This window comes from Halichoerus grypus, chromosome 12, assembly GCF_964656455.1.
Source record: "Halichoerus grypus chromosome 12, mHalGry1.hap1.1, whole genome shotgun sequence".
NCBI lineage: Eukaryota > Metazoa > Chordata > Mammalia > Carnivora > Phocidae > Halichoerus > Halichoerus grypus.
The window spans coordinates 22,015,845-22,030,424 of NC_135723.1; the positions used below are offsets into that span (position 1 = coordinate 22,015,845).

A 14,580-nucleotide genomic window follows, 5' to 3' on the forward strand; every position below is an offset into this window, starting at 1 on the left:
CTGTGTCTCTCTCTGTCAAATAAATAAATTAAATCTTTAAAAAAAAAAAGTAAAATTTTAGCAGAGTCTCAGTATAGCCTTCCAACTCCTGGAGTGAAGCCCCACTCGTTTTCAAAGCTAGATGTTATGGGGGCTCCTCTTCTCTGTGTGAAACTCCAGGGCAAGGGTACTCAGTAGGGGCTTGATCCCCCACTCCTCAGGGAGGACCCCTGCATCTGTGATATCCTTCCTTCAACTCCAGTGGGTTGCCACACTGGAGATTTGGTTCCAGACTACATCTCTTCCTCTCTTCCCCTGTCAGTGTGGCTTTTTCTTTACATCTTTAGCTGTGGAAAAGCTGTTCTGTTGGTCTTCAGGTCCTTTTCAGAGTCGCACTATATGTAGTTGCAGTCTTGAAGGGTTCGTGGGAGGAGAGGAGCTCAGGATCCTCCTACGCCGCCATCTTCCAAGCTCCTCATTTTTATTTTTAGTTTTGATGCATAAAGTGACAAATTGTCTAAATCTGGCTTGTTTTGTAGATAAAGCAATGGTTTTAAAACATCACCCAGACAAACGGAAAGCAGCTGGTGAACCAATAAAAGAAGGAGATAATGACTACTTCACTTGCATAACTAAAGGTAAGAAAAAACTTTAGAGTCAGGAATTTCTAAAAGTGATGATTATTTACTAAGTTCTGGGGTTGGATTTCTAGTGTATATTCTGTAGTTAATTTAACTATACCATGACATTTCAAAACACTTTCAGTTATATCTGGTTGGTTCTGATAATCTGCCCCAGAGCCTCACTACAACAAAGTGAGGTTCTCCCAACCAGCATCCTCAGCAGTGCCCGGCAGCTGATCAGGATGCAGAAGCTTGGGCCCCCCCCAAGATCTACTGACACAGTCTGCATCTTAATGAGATCATCAGGTGATTCTTAGGAGAAGCTCATCCTAGAGTTAATTCATCATAAATGTTACGTCTAACGAGGATACTAAATTCTCCATTTCAGATACTTCGTGGGACTAAATTGTTCCTCAGATGTTTTGCTAATTTAAATCCAAAAATTGATTATATCCTGCTATGGACCCCAAGACAGTTTATTGCTCTTTACATAGCCATGTCTTCATTAAGCAAATTAATATATGTTGTTGCCATTTCTAAATGTGTCCTTAAATGTGATTTTACTCCCAACACGGGGCTTGAACGCACAACCCTGAGGTTAAGACCTGAGCTGAGCTAAGAGTCGGATGCTTTAACCCATGAGCCACCCAGGTGCCCCGATTGTGCATTTTGATGCTAAATTTTTAAAATCGTGTACACACCTTTCAAACTTATTCTTTTTGGTCCATTCTTACACAGTGCTCAAGATGGTAAACATTCTTTGATTTTTTACAGCCTTGGAATCTAATGGTTAATTTTCTCTTTCTTTGTCCTCGGAGTCATGCATTCTTAAGGGTTGAGTATTTAACCATTTTGTTTTGTTCTATGCCTTCCAGAAGAGACTCTGAAGGAAGTTGTGAGGTGAGATTATATCCCAGTAGTGCTGGGGGTGTCATTACCCAGATTCAGTCTCTTCCTGCCCATAAGCACACACAGTTTTTAAATACGAAAAATAATTTTTTTTTAAAGGAAGGGGATTTTTTTTCTCACAGGAAAAAAATGTAGAGTCATGGTAATGCGACCTTACTGTTTTTTCCTCAGCTTATGAAATGTTATCTGATCCAGTGAAAAGACGGGCATTCAACAGTGTAGATCCTACTTTTGATAACTCCGTTCCTTCTAAAAGTGAAGCAAAAGACTATTTCTTCGAAGTGTTTTCCCCAGTGTTTGAAAGGAATTCTAGGTGAGTTAAAGGATCCCCTTGTGATCATAATGCTGTGCCGGCTTGCTGCATGTGCGTCCAGGCGTCTGCAGCTTTCCTCTGATAGGAGTTTTTGCTCTCCTCCTCCTCTCCAGAATTGAGCCCCTCTGGTGAACGTACTGCTCTTAATTTATTTTGCTCTCTGCACAGAAGTTCTGCCTTTCCATGGCGAGATTCCTTTACACCTCATAGGATGTTTTTCTTATAGATTTCCTTTGTGGGAAAGAACAATAGCTGACTTTATGTAGTGTGATATTGTTATTTAGGTGATGGTAATTTCCTGTTCTTGTGCTTCCCCTTTACTAATGTGCTTGTACTCTATTTGGCCCCTTCTCATTTGATAAAGCTTTTGTTCTTTCTGAACTGTTTCTTGGAGCATTTCATTATCATAAGGTTCTCTGACAAAGGATGATATAACTTTAATGTTAGTGTATACATAGTTTATTTCATTAGTCAGTTTTTAAATGGGTATATCAATATTCTGCATTTTTTGGTTGCATCTGCGTTGGTTGCATCTGCGTTAGAGCACAGCTTGGCTGCACATGGCGTCACCTGGAGAGCTTGCAGAACTCCTGATGGCTGTGTTCCACCTGGAGAGATTGTGATTTAATTGTGATTTCAATTTAATGCATTTGGAATGTCTGTCGGGCATTTAAATACTCCCAGGTGATTCTAATGTGCAGTCGGGTTTGAGACCCACTTTTTTGGTTTAGTGCGGCTTAATATTTTCTCCGCCCACTCTCCTCAGTTTTGTTTTGTAATAGTGTTGAAGGTGGTAAAAACTAAATAGTGTAATATCTTTTGTTGTGGAACGGTTTCATAGAGTAGAAAACATGGGTGAGTAACAAGCTCAGGATCCTTGCAGAGATGATGGGTGAGGTGCTGAACTGAGAAGTCTTACTCTTCGGGGGATGGTCATGGTGCTGAGCCGGTGGGAATCATCTCTCTGTATTAACATTTTAAAAAAACCTGGGCCTGCAGGTTGCTTGTGTACCGCCTGTTTAGAGGCTGGAGGAAGTGTGCCTGGGAGAGGGGGCTAGCGCCTGTCCTTCCTAGCCAGTGTGGCAGTTCCTCGTTTATGGAGCCGAAGACAACCTGGTGATGAGAACACTGTTTCATTGTTTCCTCCCCAACCCTGTCTACCCTTGTCCTCTCTTATGGCACCTGCATTGTTCAGTACCCCACTGCTGATCTTCCAGCTCCATCTCTTAGTCATAGCAAAGGGAGATTATAGGGGATTAGTAAAAGTTTTTTTAATAAATTAGCTTGTTGACCTTTATACAAAATTTTGAATTAAATTTTTCTTTTAATATTTCAGATGGTCAAATAAAAAAAATGTGCCTAAACTTGGTGATATGAATTCGTCATTTGAAGATGTAGATGCATTTTATTCTTTCTGGTAGGTGACTACACTCTTTCTATGATGCTGTCTTTTTTTTTTTTTTTTAAAGATTTTATTTATTTATTTGACAGAGAGAGACACAGCGAGAGAGGGAACACAAGCAGGGGGAGTGGGAGAGGGAGAAGCAGGCTTCCCACAGAGCAGGGAGCCCGATGCGGGGCTCGATCCCAGGACTCTGGGATCATGACCTGAGCCGAAGGCAGACGCTTAACGACTGAGCCACCCAGGCGCCCCTATGATGCTGTCATTTTTTAAAAGGATAATTATTGGGCGCCTGGGTGGCTCAGTCGTTAAGCGTCTGCCTTCGGCTCAGGGTCCTGGGATGGAGGCCCACATCACGGGCTCCCTGCTCGGCGAGGAGCCAGCTTCTCCCTCTCCCACTCCCCCTGCTTGTGTTCCCTCTTTCGCTATCTCTGTCTCTGTCAAATAAATAAAATCTTTAAAAAAAAAAGAAGGGTAATTATTCAATAAATACTTGCTCGTTCATAAATTAATTGAAGGATAGGAGAATCACAGAACCCTTCCCGAACAAAAAAGCACTCTATTCAGAAATAATCATAAAGGTTTTCACATAATGCTGTATTATCTCCTATGTGATGTTTAGGCTTTGATGATTTTTTAATCTGTTTTCTAATCGGATCTCGAGATGTCAAGCATACTGTAGTGGTAAAAAATGATAATTAAGGAGCCATTTGATTTCAGTAAAAAATATATTTTCATTTGTCTTGCTGATAAAAATACTTGAATACATGAGGAAGGCAGTGCTTCCTGCCTTCTTTGTAACTGATTCACTAATGTTTAATAAACACAATATTCCTGGCCAATTCATAATTACATGTGCTATATTTTCTCATTAAGTATCTGGTAAATGAAAACCTAAGATTAATGTGAAACAAAAATGACCAAATTTAGCTCTACCAGTTGTAGTTGCTTTTTCCCTTCAGACGGTACAAATCAGAGATGCAGTAACCACTTTGTGGGATACCTTAAGACTTGACAGACTAGGACAGGTGAAAGTAGGGAGAGCTTTAACAAGTCCCAGGCAAGAGAAAAAGCTAATGGAGATGGTAGGGAGGTGTGATTTTAATTTAGGGGTGATGAATGTACTTTTAGATTTTCATACCAAATACAGGATCATTTAAAAAAGAGGAAGAAGAAGATGGCTTGAGCATAGTGTTAGTTCCACCAGTGGGGGGTGGGGATCTACTAAGACAAACTCATCCACTTGCCATTAATGTTTCTTAGAATTATGTGCATCTAACTTAAAAAAGGAAGATTTTTTTCATTTGTTTTGGCTTAACTTTGTTTTTATCTATATTAGGTATAATTTTGATTCTTGGAGAGAATTTTCTTATTTAGACGAAGAAGAAAAAGAAAAAGCAGAATGGTATGTATGTAAGTCACTAATAAAGGACGAGAGTTATTTGGTTCCTTGTTGTGATGTATATATATACTACATATATTTTCTCAAATAGTTTTCTTTGTGTATCCTTTTTTTGAGTTTTTTAGTAGTAGTTTGAGATCCCATCTCACAAGTTAAACTAGATGAGGCCAAATCAATAGTTAATGGTATGCTTAAGAAATTGCCAAGAAATATAATTGTCACAAAAGCTCAATTCAGCAAATTATTTTTCTTCTGTTTGCTTAACTGGTTTTAGTTTTCCCCGGGTGTTGGGAAATACTTTTGACATGAGTATTCCCCAAAAAATCAACCAAAATTAAGTAGAATCACCCTTTAACTAATGTTAATAGTGACATGGCATTTTAACCTTCTCAGACATTATTTATATATAAACATATTACATTTTCCAGTGATACCATCTATAATCAATAGTTTGCAATATTTTCTATTTTATAGTCGTGATGAGAGGAGATGGATTGAAAAGCAGAACAGAGCAACAAGGGCACAAAGAAAAAAAGAAGAAATGAACAGAATAAGAACGTTAGTTGGTAAGCCTAATTGATATATTTTAAAAGGTTCTTTAAATATTGGAAGTTGAAAAAGTTAACTTTTTTTTTCTGGTATAGACAATGCATATAGCTGTGATCCAAGAATAAAAAAATTTAAGGAAGAAGAAAAAGCCAAGAAAGAAGCAGAAAAGAAAGCAAAAGCAGAAGCAAAACGGAAGGAGCAAGAAGCTAAAGAAAAAGTAAGATGATGAAGCTGGACTTTAAGTGTTCATAAAATCTTTAATCCTCAGATATATTTAGAAAGCTATAATTTTGAGGGGCATCTGGGTGGCTCAGTCGGTTAAACATCCCAATCTTGATCCCAGGGTCATGAGTTCACGCCCTGTGTTGGACTCTATGCTGGGCATGGAGCCTCTTTATACAAATAAAACAAAACAACTATAATCTTGAAGTAGAGAATTAGGTGCTACATGAATAAATCTTGATAAGTTGATACCATTGATAATTACAGGCATATTCCTTGAAGGAAATTTTTATTAAGCAAAAACATGTCATATATATTCCTTTAATACTATACTTATTTCTAATGTGCCTATTTTACATTTCTAATAAATGTAGAACTGTACCAGCGCTTTTCTCAGTTCAGCCTTCAGTCTTCAATACGTTGACATGTCACCTTTTTTCCTAATTTATTTAAAAGTTGAGTTTTTTGAATAAGATTATAGACAGTTAGAAATCCTAATTTTCCTGTTAAAATGATTTTATTTTCCATTATTAAAGCAAAGACAAGCTGAATTAGAAGCTGCTCGGTTAGCTAAAGAGAAAGAAGAGGAGGAAGTTAGACAACAAGCATTATTGGCAAAGAAGGAAAAAGATATCCAGAAAAAAGCCATTAAGAAGGAAAGGCAAAAACTTCGAAACTCATGCAAGGTATGTCAGACTGTGATTGAACCAACACTAGGTAACAAATCCAATTGCTGATTAAACTTAAGAATATTTCCTTTCTTATACTATGCAAATGTAATTAAACTGTTACATACATTTTATCTCATTTAAACATCTTAAATGCTTTTAAATTCACTTTTTAAAAATTTCACATGTGCATATTTCAGTATTCAGCTGTAGTAATTGGTTTTTTTGACATAAACATTATGTAATTTTCAAACCTAAAAAAAAAAACGTTGCTCAGTATTCTAATAGTCCATATTAGATTAGGTGTAAAATCAGCATTTATCTTAGAAGAAGTTCTTTTAGAAGTTAAACTTGGGTTCTTTTTAAAGATCTGAAAGGTTTCATTTTTATCGAAACGGATTATCATTTGGGGGAGTACTGGTAGTTTGCATTCAGATAGTTTTCACCAAAAAAGATTGACCAAAAAATCCCAGAAGTATTCAAATGTAGTTTTGTCCAAGAGCTGTTCTTAACATTTGAAGCTGGTAGAGTCAGGGACCAGTATTGTTCCTTATCAAATAGCACTGAATGAATAAATTAATGAACTGCTAAGCTATAGGGAGAGATTGCTGTACAGTATTGTGTACTATACCATTGAGTTAAATCCAGCAAGTATGTAACTGCTTTCTATGTGCGGAAACATTCTCTTCCATGTCACTGTCCAGAGACCCTGGGTATTGGATATTTATTTTAATATATGCCATCCTGAATCTTCAGTTACCATAATGTAATTGAAATTAACTTGCCCCCTCATCAGGCTTTGAAAGAGGTTTAACCAGAATACAAGCACAGGTAATCACTTCAGGCTTTTGGTCAGCGAGAGGAAATAAAATAGGAAAAAATGAAGTGTTTTCCTCAGATTTCACCCAAAAATTGTTTTGAGAAGGATGCATTGTATCATAGTGGTGAAGGGTTCGGGCTGAGAGCAAGCTGCCTGGGTTTGAAGTCATTCTCCATTAGACACTTACTGTCTATGGGCCCTCAGGAGGTTACTTCAGCCTCTTTGTGCCCCAGTTTCCTCACCTACACAGGAGCTGAAATAGTAGAATTATGAAGTTTAAATGAGATCATTCACATGCAGTACTTAGCACATTTGGCATGCATGTAATGAGAAATCCGCAAAAACTTTAAAAGGCCAGGGGCGCCTGGGTGGCTCAGTTGGTTGGGTGGCTGCCTTCGGCTCAGGTCATGATCTCGGGGTCCTGGGATCGAGCCCCGTGTCGGGCTCCCTGCTCGTCGGGAAGCCTGCTTCTCTCTTTCCCACTCCCCCTGCTTGTGTTCCCTCTCTTCGCTGTCTCTCTTTCTGTCAAATAAATAGATAAAATCTTAAAAAAAAAAAAAAAAACTTTAAAAGGCCAATTAGAAAATAGAAAGCTTGAATAGTTCTTAGAGATGAAGCATAAATGAGGGTAAACGTTCTGGCATTAGGTAACTGTTTTATTGCTCTTTTCCAGGGTGAGTTCATTTATCAGATACCTAGTGAGCACTTACTATGTGCCAAGCAGTTATAATTGATGTAGATATAATGATGATATGGTCCTTGCCTTCCAGAAATCTGGTTAATGGTGGAGAATTACAAGTAAACACTTTAAGATGAGTACTAGAAGAGAAAGTACCAGAAAGGTAGTCAAGGAAGGCTTTCTGGATCTGGTAGGATTTAACCAGGCGAAGCAGTGTATGCATGAGATCAGAGATGAGATAGGTCAAGGAGCACGGAAAGAAGGCCGAGATCCAGGAAGCGTGGTTTACCAAACCAGAGGCAGCCAAAGACGTAAGGAGCCGGGTCTTGAAGGGCGTTCTATATCTTGTTAGTTCGTATCTGCTACTGAGTTGGTTGGTTTCGGTCAGGATGCTGAGAGAAGCCCAGAGGCAGAGACAGTTGGGAGTCTTTTGCCATAATCCAGGTGAGAGAGGGTGGGAATAGAAAAGGTGGAGGAAATGAACCAGTATTTGGGAGGTAGGGTAGGCCGCTGCCTGTGCGGCCCTGTGTGCTGGAGGTGGTTAGTAAGGGAGGATTTGCATGTGTCCTGGTTTCCTGCATGGAGCACTGCATGGATGATGGTGTAATTCAGTGAAATAGAAAACAAAGAAGGAAAAAGGTGAAAGGAAATGCTCAGTTCAGTTTACTGCCATTTCCACCTGCTCCAGTTGACTTCAGTTTAGGGCTTGTTGAGCACACTGAGATGCTCAGCTGGAAATTGAGTGAGTGGTTGGCTGTACAAGTCTGGGGTTCAAGAGTGGGATCACTGAAGTCTTCTCTATCTCAGTGCCACTAGGAGCCATGTGAGTAGATCACCCAGAGAGAGAGGGTTAAGAGGGAGGAGGGTGGCGGATGCACACACCCTGGTTAAGGTACTGATAGAGGAAGAGGAGCCTGGGAAGGAGTGACCCAGACAGGCAGGAAGAACAGGAGTAGTGCTTTTGGACAGTAAAAGCAGCATTGGGACCCTAGTGAGAGCCAGACTGTGTGGATTAAGGAAGCATTAAGGACATTAAGGAATGGGAGCATTGAGTACCATCTTTAGTTAATCATAATTTTTCTAATACCTCCTGTTCCTTAACACATTACTTTAATTTGACATTTAAAATTTCTAGTAAATTTTACAGTTCAGCACAAAGAACAAAGAAAGAATAGGCAGCCCAACAAAGAGAATTTTGAGTTATCATACAGAATTTCTTGATTCTTAAGTGGTTCTCTGGGGAATCATTCTTTTATAACATCCAGAGATCTTCCACATCATCACCTTTTTTCTGTTTTACTCCTCCATCCTCTTGGTAATGGCTTTTTATTGCTAGTGGGTCAGGGAGAGCCTTGGGAGTATGGTTGTTAATGGTCAGAAGGCCATACATTCACCTGAGGAATCTCTTGAGAACTTAATGTTTTGCACTTGTGTTTATGGACATGCTCTTCCATTGTCAGTAGGTAAAAGATGAAAATGTTTGTGCTTGTGCTTCTAGACCTGGAATCACTTCTCTGACAATGAGGCAGAGCGGGTTAAAATGATGGAAGAAGTGGAAAAACTTTGTGATCGGCTTGAACTCGCAAGGTATAACTCTAGGAGTGCTACTGAGTCTTATCTTGGGCTTAGGATGAAGTTTCATCCCCTTTTTTCCTTTAGCTTACAGTGCTTGAATGAAACACTCACATCGTCTACAAAAGAAGTAGGAAAGGCTGCTCTGGAGAAACAGGTAACAGAACACTTCACTTCTACCTTTATTTAGCATTTAATTCTGCTTATAGTGTTGCTTTCACCTTAGTATTTCCCCACCAACATGTAAGTTACGAATAAGGGCAAAGAATCTCATTTCTTTCTATGTCCCCCAGTATGTTTTGTTTCTAGTAAGTGCTATTGTTACTTTAAATTGGATTTAGTCTGTAAAGTTACCATGTATACAACTGTTTGATTTGTGGTATCTATACCACATTCACTGTAGTTTTTTCAAAATCACTGTTAGAAAAAAATAATTGTTTTGACTATTCCTTGAGCATCTTTGTAGGATAGTAACATTTAGACCAAAAGAAATCTGGGTTCTGTCTAGTGTACACCTTTTATTTTACAGATGAGGAAACAGGCCCAGAAATTCAGTTCAGTGTAACAAGTATTAGTACCTACAACATATAGCACTATGCCCAGGTAGTTTGGAGAAATGCCTCATGCTGTTGCTGCCTCAAAGGAGTTCAGGAACAGTTACGCTGAAGAGGAAAGGCCTGAGGACCAGAAGATGGAGGATCTGGAAGTGCCCAGTACAGGGCAGAGTGGTCAGGGAAGGCTCAGGGAAGGGTGTGAGCCAGCCTTGAAGGATGGACAGTGCTAAGATAAAGATCAGAGGAAAGCATGAACCGTAACATATAGGTAGGAGCAGCAAGGGGGAGAAGTGGGAGAGGAAGATGGTTAGGAAAAGTAGAGCCAAATTAAGCAGATTTTTAATACCATGATGACTGTTTTCCATTACTGCAGATGTTTGAGTAGCAAAGGGTTAATGTACTTTCAATCTGGCCTTTGCTGGCAGGATGCGCCATTTAAGTGTGACTAGTTCTAAGACTCTGACTGGAAGGACTTGTGCTGTGAGGGATGATGGGAGTCACTGGAATCGCTGACTCTGGGTGACTGGTTCTGAGGGATGGCCGGGGGGAGGAATGAGTCACAGATGACCCCTAGAGAGCTGTTGACAGAAGCAACGAGGCCAAGTAAAGGTTTTCTTCTTTTTTGCTCGTGCATGTTTGAAGGTAGACTGGAAGTATGTGAAGGGTGGAACTTCAAGATAAAACACTGGCCACTTTCTGTGCCTTTACCTTTTGGTAGAGGATAAATGAGGTTATCTTCTGAAAGAGTGGATATGAGCTTAAAGAGAGGTTTGAAATGGCCCTTATGGGTGAATAAGCCAGTGTAGACTTGACAAGTCGTGTCCAAGGCAAATAGAAGTCACAGGACATGAATACAAGGCAGGTCAGGCTGGGAGTGGTTCTCGTGCCTCAAGCAGAGCTGTGCAGCCTGGAGGCCGGAGTGAGGCAAAGCCAGAGTGAAAACCTGATGGCCGGTTTCGGGGTTGGCCTGGGAGGCGTGTAGGGCATCGTCGGGAGGATACTGAGAAATGCGGACCACAGAGCCCAGCTGGAAAGGGGGAGTGTAGCAAGATGTTTTAAGTCCCTGACTTACCCGTGATATTTGTGTAGATAGAAGAAATAAATGAGCAAATTAGAAAAGAGAAAGAGGAAGCTGAGGCTCGAATGCGCCAAGCATCCAAGAATGCAGAGAAATCAACTGGTGGAAGTGGAAATGGCAGTAAAAACTGGTCAGAAGATGATCTGCAATTATTAATTAAAGCTGTGAACCTCTTCCCTGCTGGAACAAATTCAAGGTACTGGTTTTAATGAAACTTTTTTTTTTTAAGGTTTTATTTATTCATGAGAGAGAGCACAAGCAGAGGGAGGGGCAGAGGGAGAAGCAGGCTCCCTGCTCAGTGGGGAGCCCGACAGACGTGGGGCTCGATCCCAGGAGCCTGGGACCATGACCTGAGCCACCCAGGTGCCCCTAATGAACTTCTCTTGAGCACATACTAGAGCCTAGGGAAAATGGAGACAACACCCAAATAGCATTGGTTACAGCAGAAACTTCCAGGGTTATGCCTGAGTCTAGACAGACTCCTTCCACTGAATTCAGTGCCACAGTAGAAAGTGTGAAAAACAGAGTGCATTTGGAACCTGCAGGATTTTGCTGTTTACACAGGAGGATGCTTCACTAATTTCTCAGGAAATTAAAGATTATGACACATAAACCTTGACTTTCACGCTGGCTTACTCCATCATGGCTTGTCCTGGGGACTAGGCGGGTTCCAAAGTTTCTCTCAGTCTTAATCCTCCTTTCCTGCTTCCCACCTCAAACCAGAACTTACTGCAAAGTGTGAGTTTAGAACTCAGAAGAAGCTTTCAAGATCCAGCCTCTTTCTATAGATGAGGAAACTAAGGCTCTTTGCAGAATTTCTCTTTATGTGTGGTCTTATTACTCTTGGTTTGTACACAGGAGTTGGTAAGGGTTTTATAGACTTGAAACCAAGACTATATACAATTGGTTTAAACATATGAAAAGCAAAAGCTATAGTCCAGGTAATAGTAATGAGACCACACCAATTTAGAGCTAATTCTGTAGGTATTATAGCTAACCCCTGTGCATTACAAATGGAAGGGTCATTCTAGCTTTTATTTGGGCATTTTACCCTCTTAACTTATCCTATCGCTGTCTCTAGATGGGAAGTTATCGCTAATTACATGAACATACACTCTTCTTCTGGAGTCAAGAGAACTGCCAAAGATGTTATTGGCAAAGCAAAGAGTCTTCAAAAACTTGGTGAGCAAATCAATTTCTTTGCTACCTTGAATACACATTTTTAAAATAATTTGTGCAATTTAATGAGAGACTAAATGAGATGATCTGTAATACATTTTTTTCATTTCTCAGACCCTCATCAAAAAGATGATATAAACAAAAAAGCTTTTGATAAATTTAAAAAAGAACATGGAGTGGTGCCTCAAGCAGACAATGCAACACCTTCAGAACGATTTGAAGGTAATTAATATCGTTTTTCTTTAGAAAATGCTAGCCATGTACTCACACTGTGATAGACCAGACCTAGGGTCTATGCTCAGAATAACTGGAAAATAAAGCGTTTCACCGATTAGAAGATGGAAAGGAAGCATTTCTAGGACAGTCACAGATTGACCTCACCTGCCACCACTGAGAGCTGCAGTTCTTCCATTTCAGATGCATTACGGGAAGGGCTGGGTTCGTTTTGCTGACTAGATTTTACAAATCAATATTAAAAGATATTTGGTCATTTGAAATTTGAATGAGGTCTACAGACTAGATAATAGTATTTTATCAAGGTTAATTTCCTGATTTTGAAAAGTACACTATAATTATGTCCTTGTTTTTAAGGAAAAATGAAGTTAAGGAGTAAAGGGCATCATGTCTACAACTTACATGAATTAGAATAAATTATGTCTGTAATTATAGAGAGAAAAAGCAAGCATGGTAAAAATGTTCAGATTTGGGCTATCTGGGGAGCACGCACAGGTGTCTTCATGTCAAAATAAGACTTAGTTAAAACCTGTTAGGGTGCTGACATTGTCTCGGGTGTTCTTCCCTGGACCAGTGTGTTTCAAACTGCAAATTGTGACCCATAGGCGGGTCATGAATAGAAAATATCAGAGAGCATTATACCTCTTACATAAGTGGGTATCATTTGTAAAACTTTCGTCCATGTATACATGTGCATTTGGGATATGAACTTTTTTTCTGTGAGTGGCTGACAAAAAAGGTGGGAAAAGTTCTATTTCACTTGATGCCTTTGCGAGCCACCAATCTGTTCTCCCCTAAACTAATCTTCGGATATGCCTTCCAAATCACAGTTCCAAATACATGTTTTGGGATTAACTAACTCTGATAACCTATCCCTGTCCTCGAAGTCCCACTTTTCTTGTATTCTTTATTTGGTTTATTATCGCAAAATTTCAGTATGAAAATATTAAAGAGGTTTATGCTTAAAGAAAAATCATAACTGTGGTTTCAAAAATTGGGGGCGTGGGGTTTTTTGGTTTTGTTTTGTCTGGCCTAGGCTGGGCATTATTTAGGCTCTTTTAAGGTAAGTAACAAAGGGAAGTTCCAGGACACTTGGAGGGCGCTTCTGAAGGGGTTTATTTTCCTGATCCCGTATGTCCTCCAACTTTTTTCTGAGAGAGGAAATGAATTCACAGCCTGGTGTTAAATGTGGGCCTGAGACCAGTGAAAGGAATCACTAAGAGCTTCCTGGAATTTAAAAGCCGACTGCAGCTTTTTAACCATTTAACATTTTCGTTTTTCTACAGAAATGTGATATATAATACTTACATCCTTAGGAAGACCTACATTTGTTTCTGATAACGTGTGTGAGAGAGATCTTGTCAAGCACAAAGGGATTAGTTTAATAGAGGTTCTTATTAGCATTAGCGCCACAAGAATTTAGTGGATGGATGTGTTGAAAATGCCACACTGGAACACAGAATCTCTAATGCCCTTGGAGCACTTGGCTTAATTTTGCTAGGCTCTTTCCTCCAGGGTAAAAAGAGAATGCTTTTCAGGGTCTCATCCACCTATAAGTTTGAGGTAGCTCTCTTATGACTTGTGATTGTTTTTTTCAACCAGTCTGGTGAGTAAGTTGTAGGTTGTAGCAGACCAGCAATATAAGGCAGATATTAAAAAAAACCCTGAGATATTTTAGGGGTTGTGAGCTATCTTAAAAGTGTCTTCTCTCATTTAGTACTTTACAGGTTTTCATGTGTTTCAGCTCTAAAAGTTTGTTCAGAATTACCACAGATTTGAGTGGCCACTTACCAAGATACCTGTGCACCAAGACTCATCTGGGAGGGTGCTGCAACAGAATTTTCTATCAGCATAAGATTTTTCAGATAAGAATTTTTCTTAAATAGGTCCGTGCACAGATTTCACCCCTTGGACGACAGAAGAACAGAAGCTTTTGGAACAAGCTTTAAAAACGTACCCAGTAAATACACCTGAAAGATGGGAAAAAATAGCCGAAGCAGTGCCTGGCCGCACAAAGAAGGACTGCATGAAGCGATACAAGGTGATCGATGTTATAGAACTTAGACTCCATTACCATTTCGACTATATTACAAAGAAATGGCAAACCTTAGCAGCTTTCTAGCTCTGGCAGTTAGTACAACTCAGCCTTGTCACTGGTGTCTTCATTACAGATTTCCCCACTTGTACCAAAGCCAGTCGGTACTAGGAAAGTATGCCAGTTCCAACAACGTCTTCACTAACCCCTTTCTCCCTTCCTAGGAACTTGTCGAGATGGTAAAAGCAAAGAAAGCTGCTCAAGAGCAAGTGCTGAATGCAAGTAGAGCCAAGAAATGACTTATGACAATCTTTGTTGTGTGTGCATTTTTATAATAAAACTGAAAATATTGTACAAATTTT

At 39.7% G+C, this 14,580-nt stretch overlaps 1 protein-coding gene and 1 long non-coding RNA gene across 4 annotated transcripts in view; one reads left to right on the forward strand and one right to left on the reverse strand.

Annotated features, from left to right (window-relative positions):
• The window catches only part of DNAJC2 (DnaJ heat shock protein family (Hsp40) member C2), a 35,390-nt gene extending 20,814 nt beyond the window's left edge, over positions 1-14,576 (forward strand). For all 3 annotated transcript variants that reach the window (XM_036067468.2, XM_078060041.1, XM_078060042.1), the window contains 14 exons: positions 519-617; positions 1,683-1,824; positions 3,161-3,241; positions 4,566-4,631; positions 5,103-5,194; positions 5,273-5,394; positions 5,936-6,085; positions 9,065-9,153; positions 9,226-9,295; positions 10,782-10,966; positions 11,852-11,952; positions 12,064-12,171; positions 14,070-14,224; positions 14,443-14,576. In XM_036067468.2, coding sequence (XP_035923361.2) covers positions 519-617; positions 1,683-1,824; positions 3,161-3,241; positions 4,566-4,631; positions 5,103-5,194; positions 5,273-5,394; positions 5,936-6,085; positions 9,065-9,153; positions 9,226-9,295; positions 10,782-10,966; positions 11,852-11,952; positions 12,064-12,171; positions 14,070-14,224; positions 14,443-14,517 — 1,535 coding nt within the window. In that variant the 3' untranslated portion in view covers positions 14,518-14,576. The remainder of the gene's footprint in view (positions 1-518; positions 618-1,682; positions 1,825-3,160; positions 3,242-4,565; positions 4,632-5,102; positions 5,195-5,272; positions 5,395-5,935; positions 6,086-9,064; positions 9,154-9,225; positions 9,296-10,781; positions 10,967-11,851; positions 11,953-12,063; positions 12,172-14,069; positions 14,225-14,442) is intronic.
• On the reverse strand, positions 5,272-12,632 carry LOC144379727 (uncharacterized). Its single transcript, XR_013443095.1, has 2 exons — positions 12,331-12,632; positions 5,272-7,140 (listed from the first exon to the last, which is right to left on the reverse strand). It is a non-coding gene; the product is annotated as an uncharacterized LOC144379727 (long non-coding RNA).
• Positions 14,577-14,580: the final 4 nt, after the last annotated feature.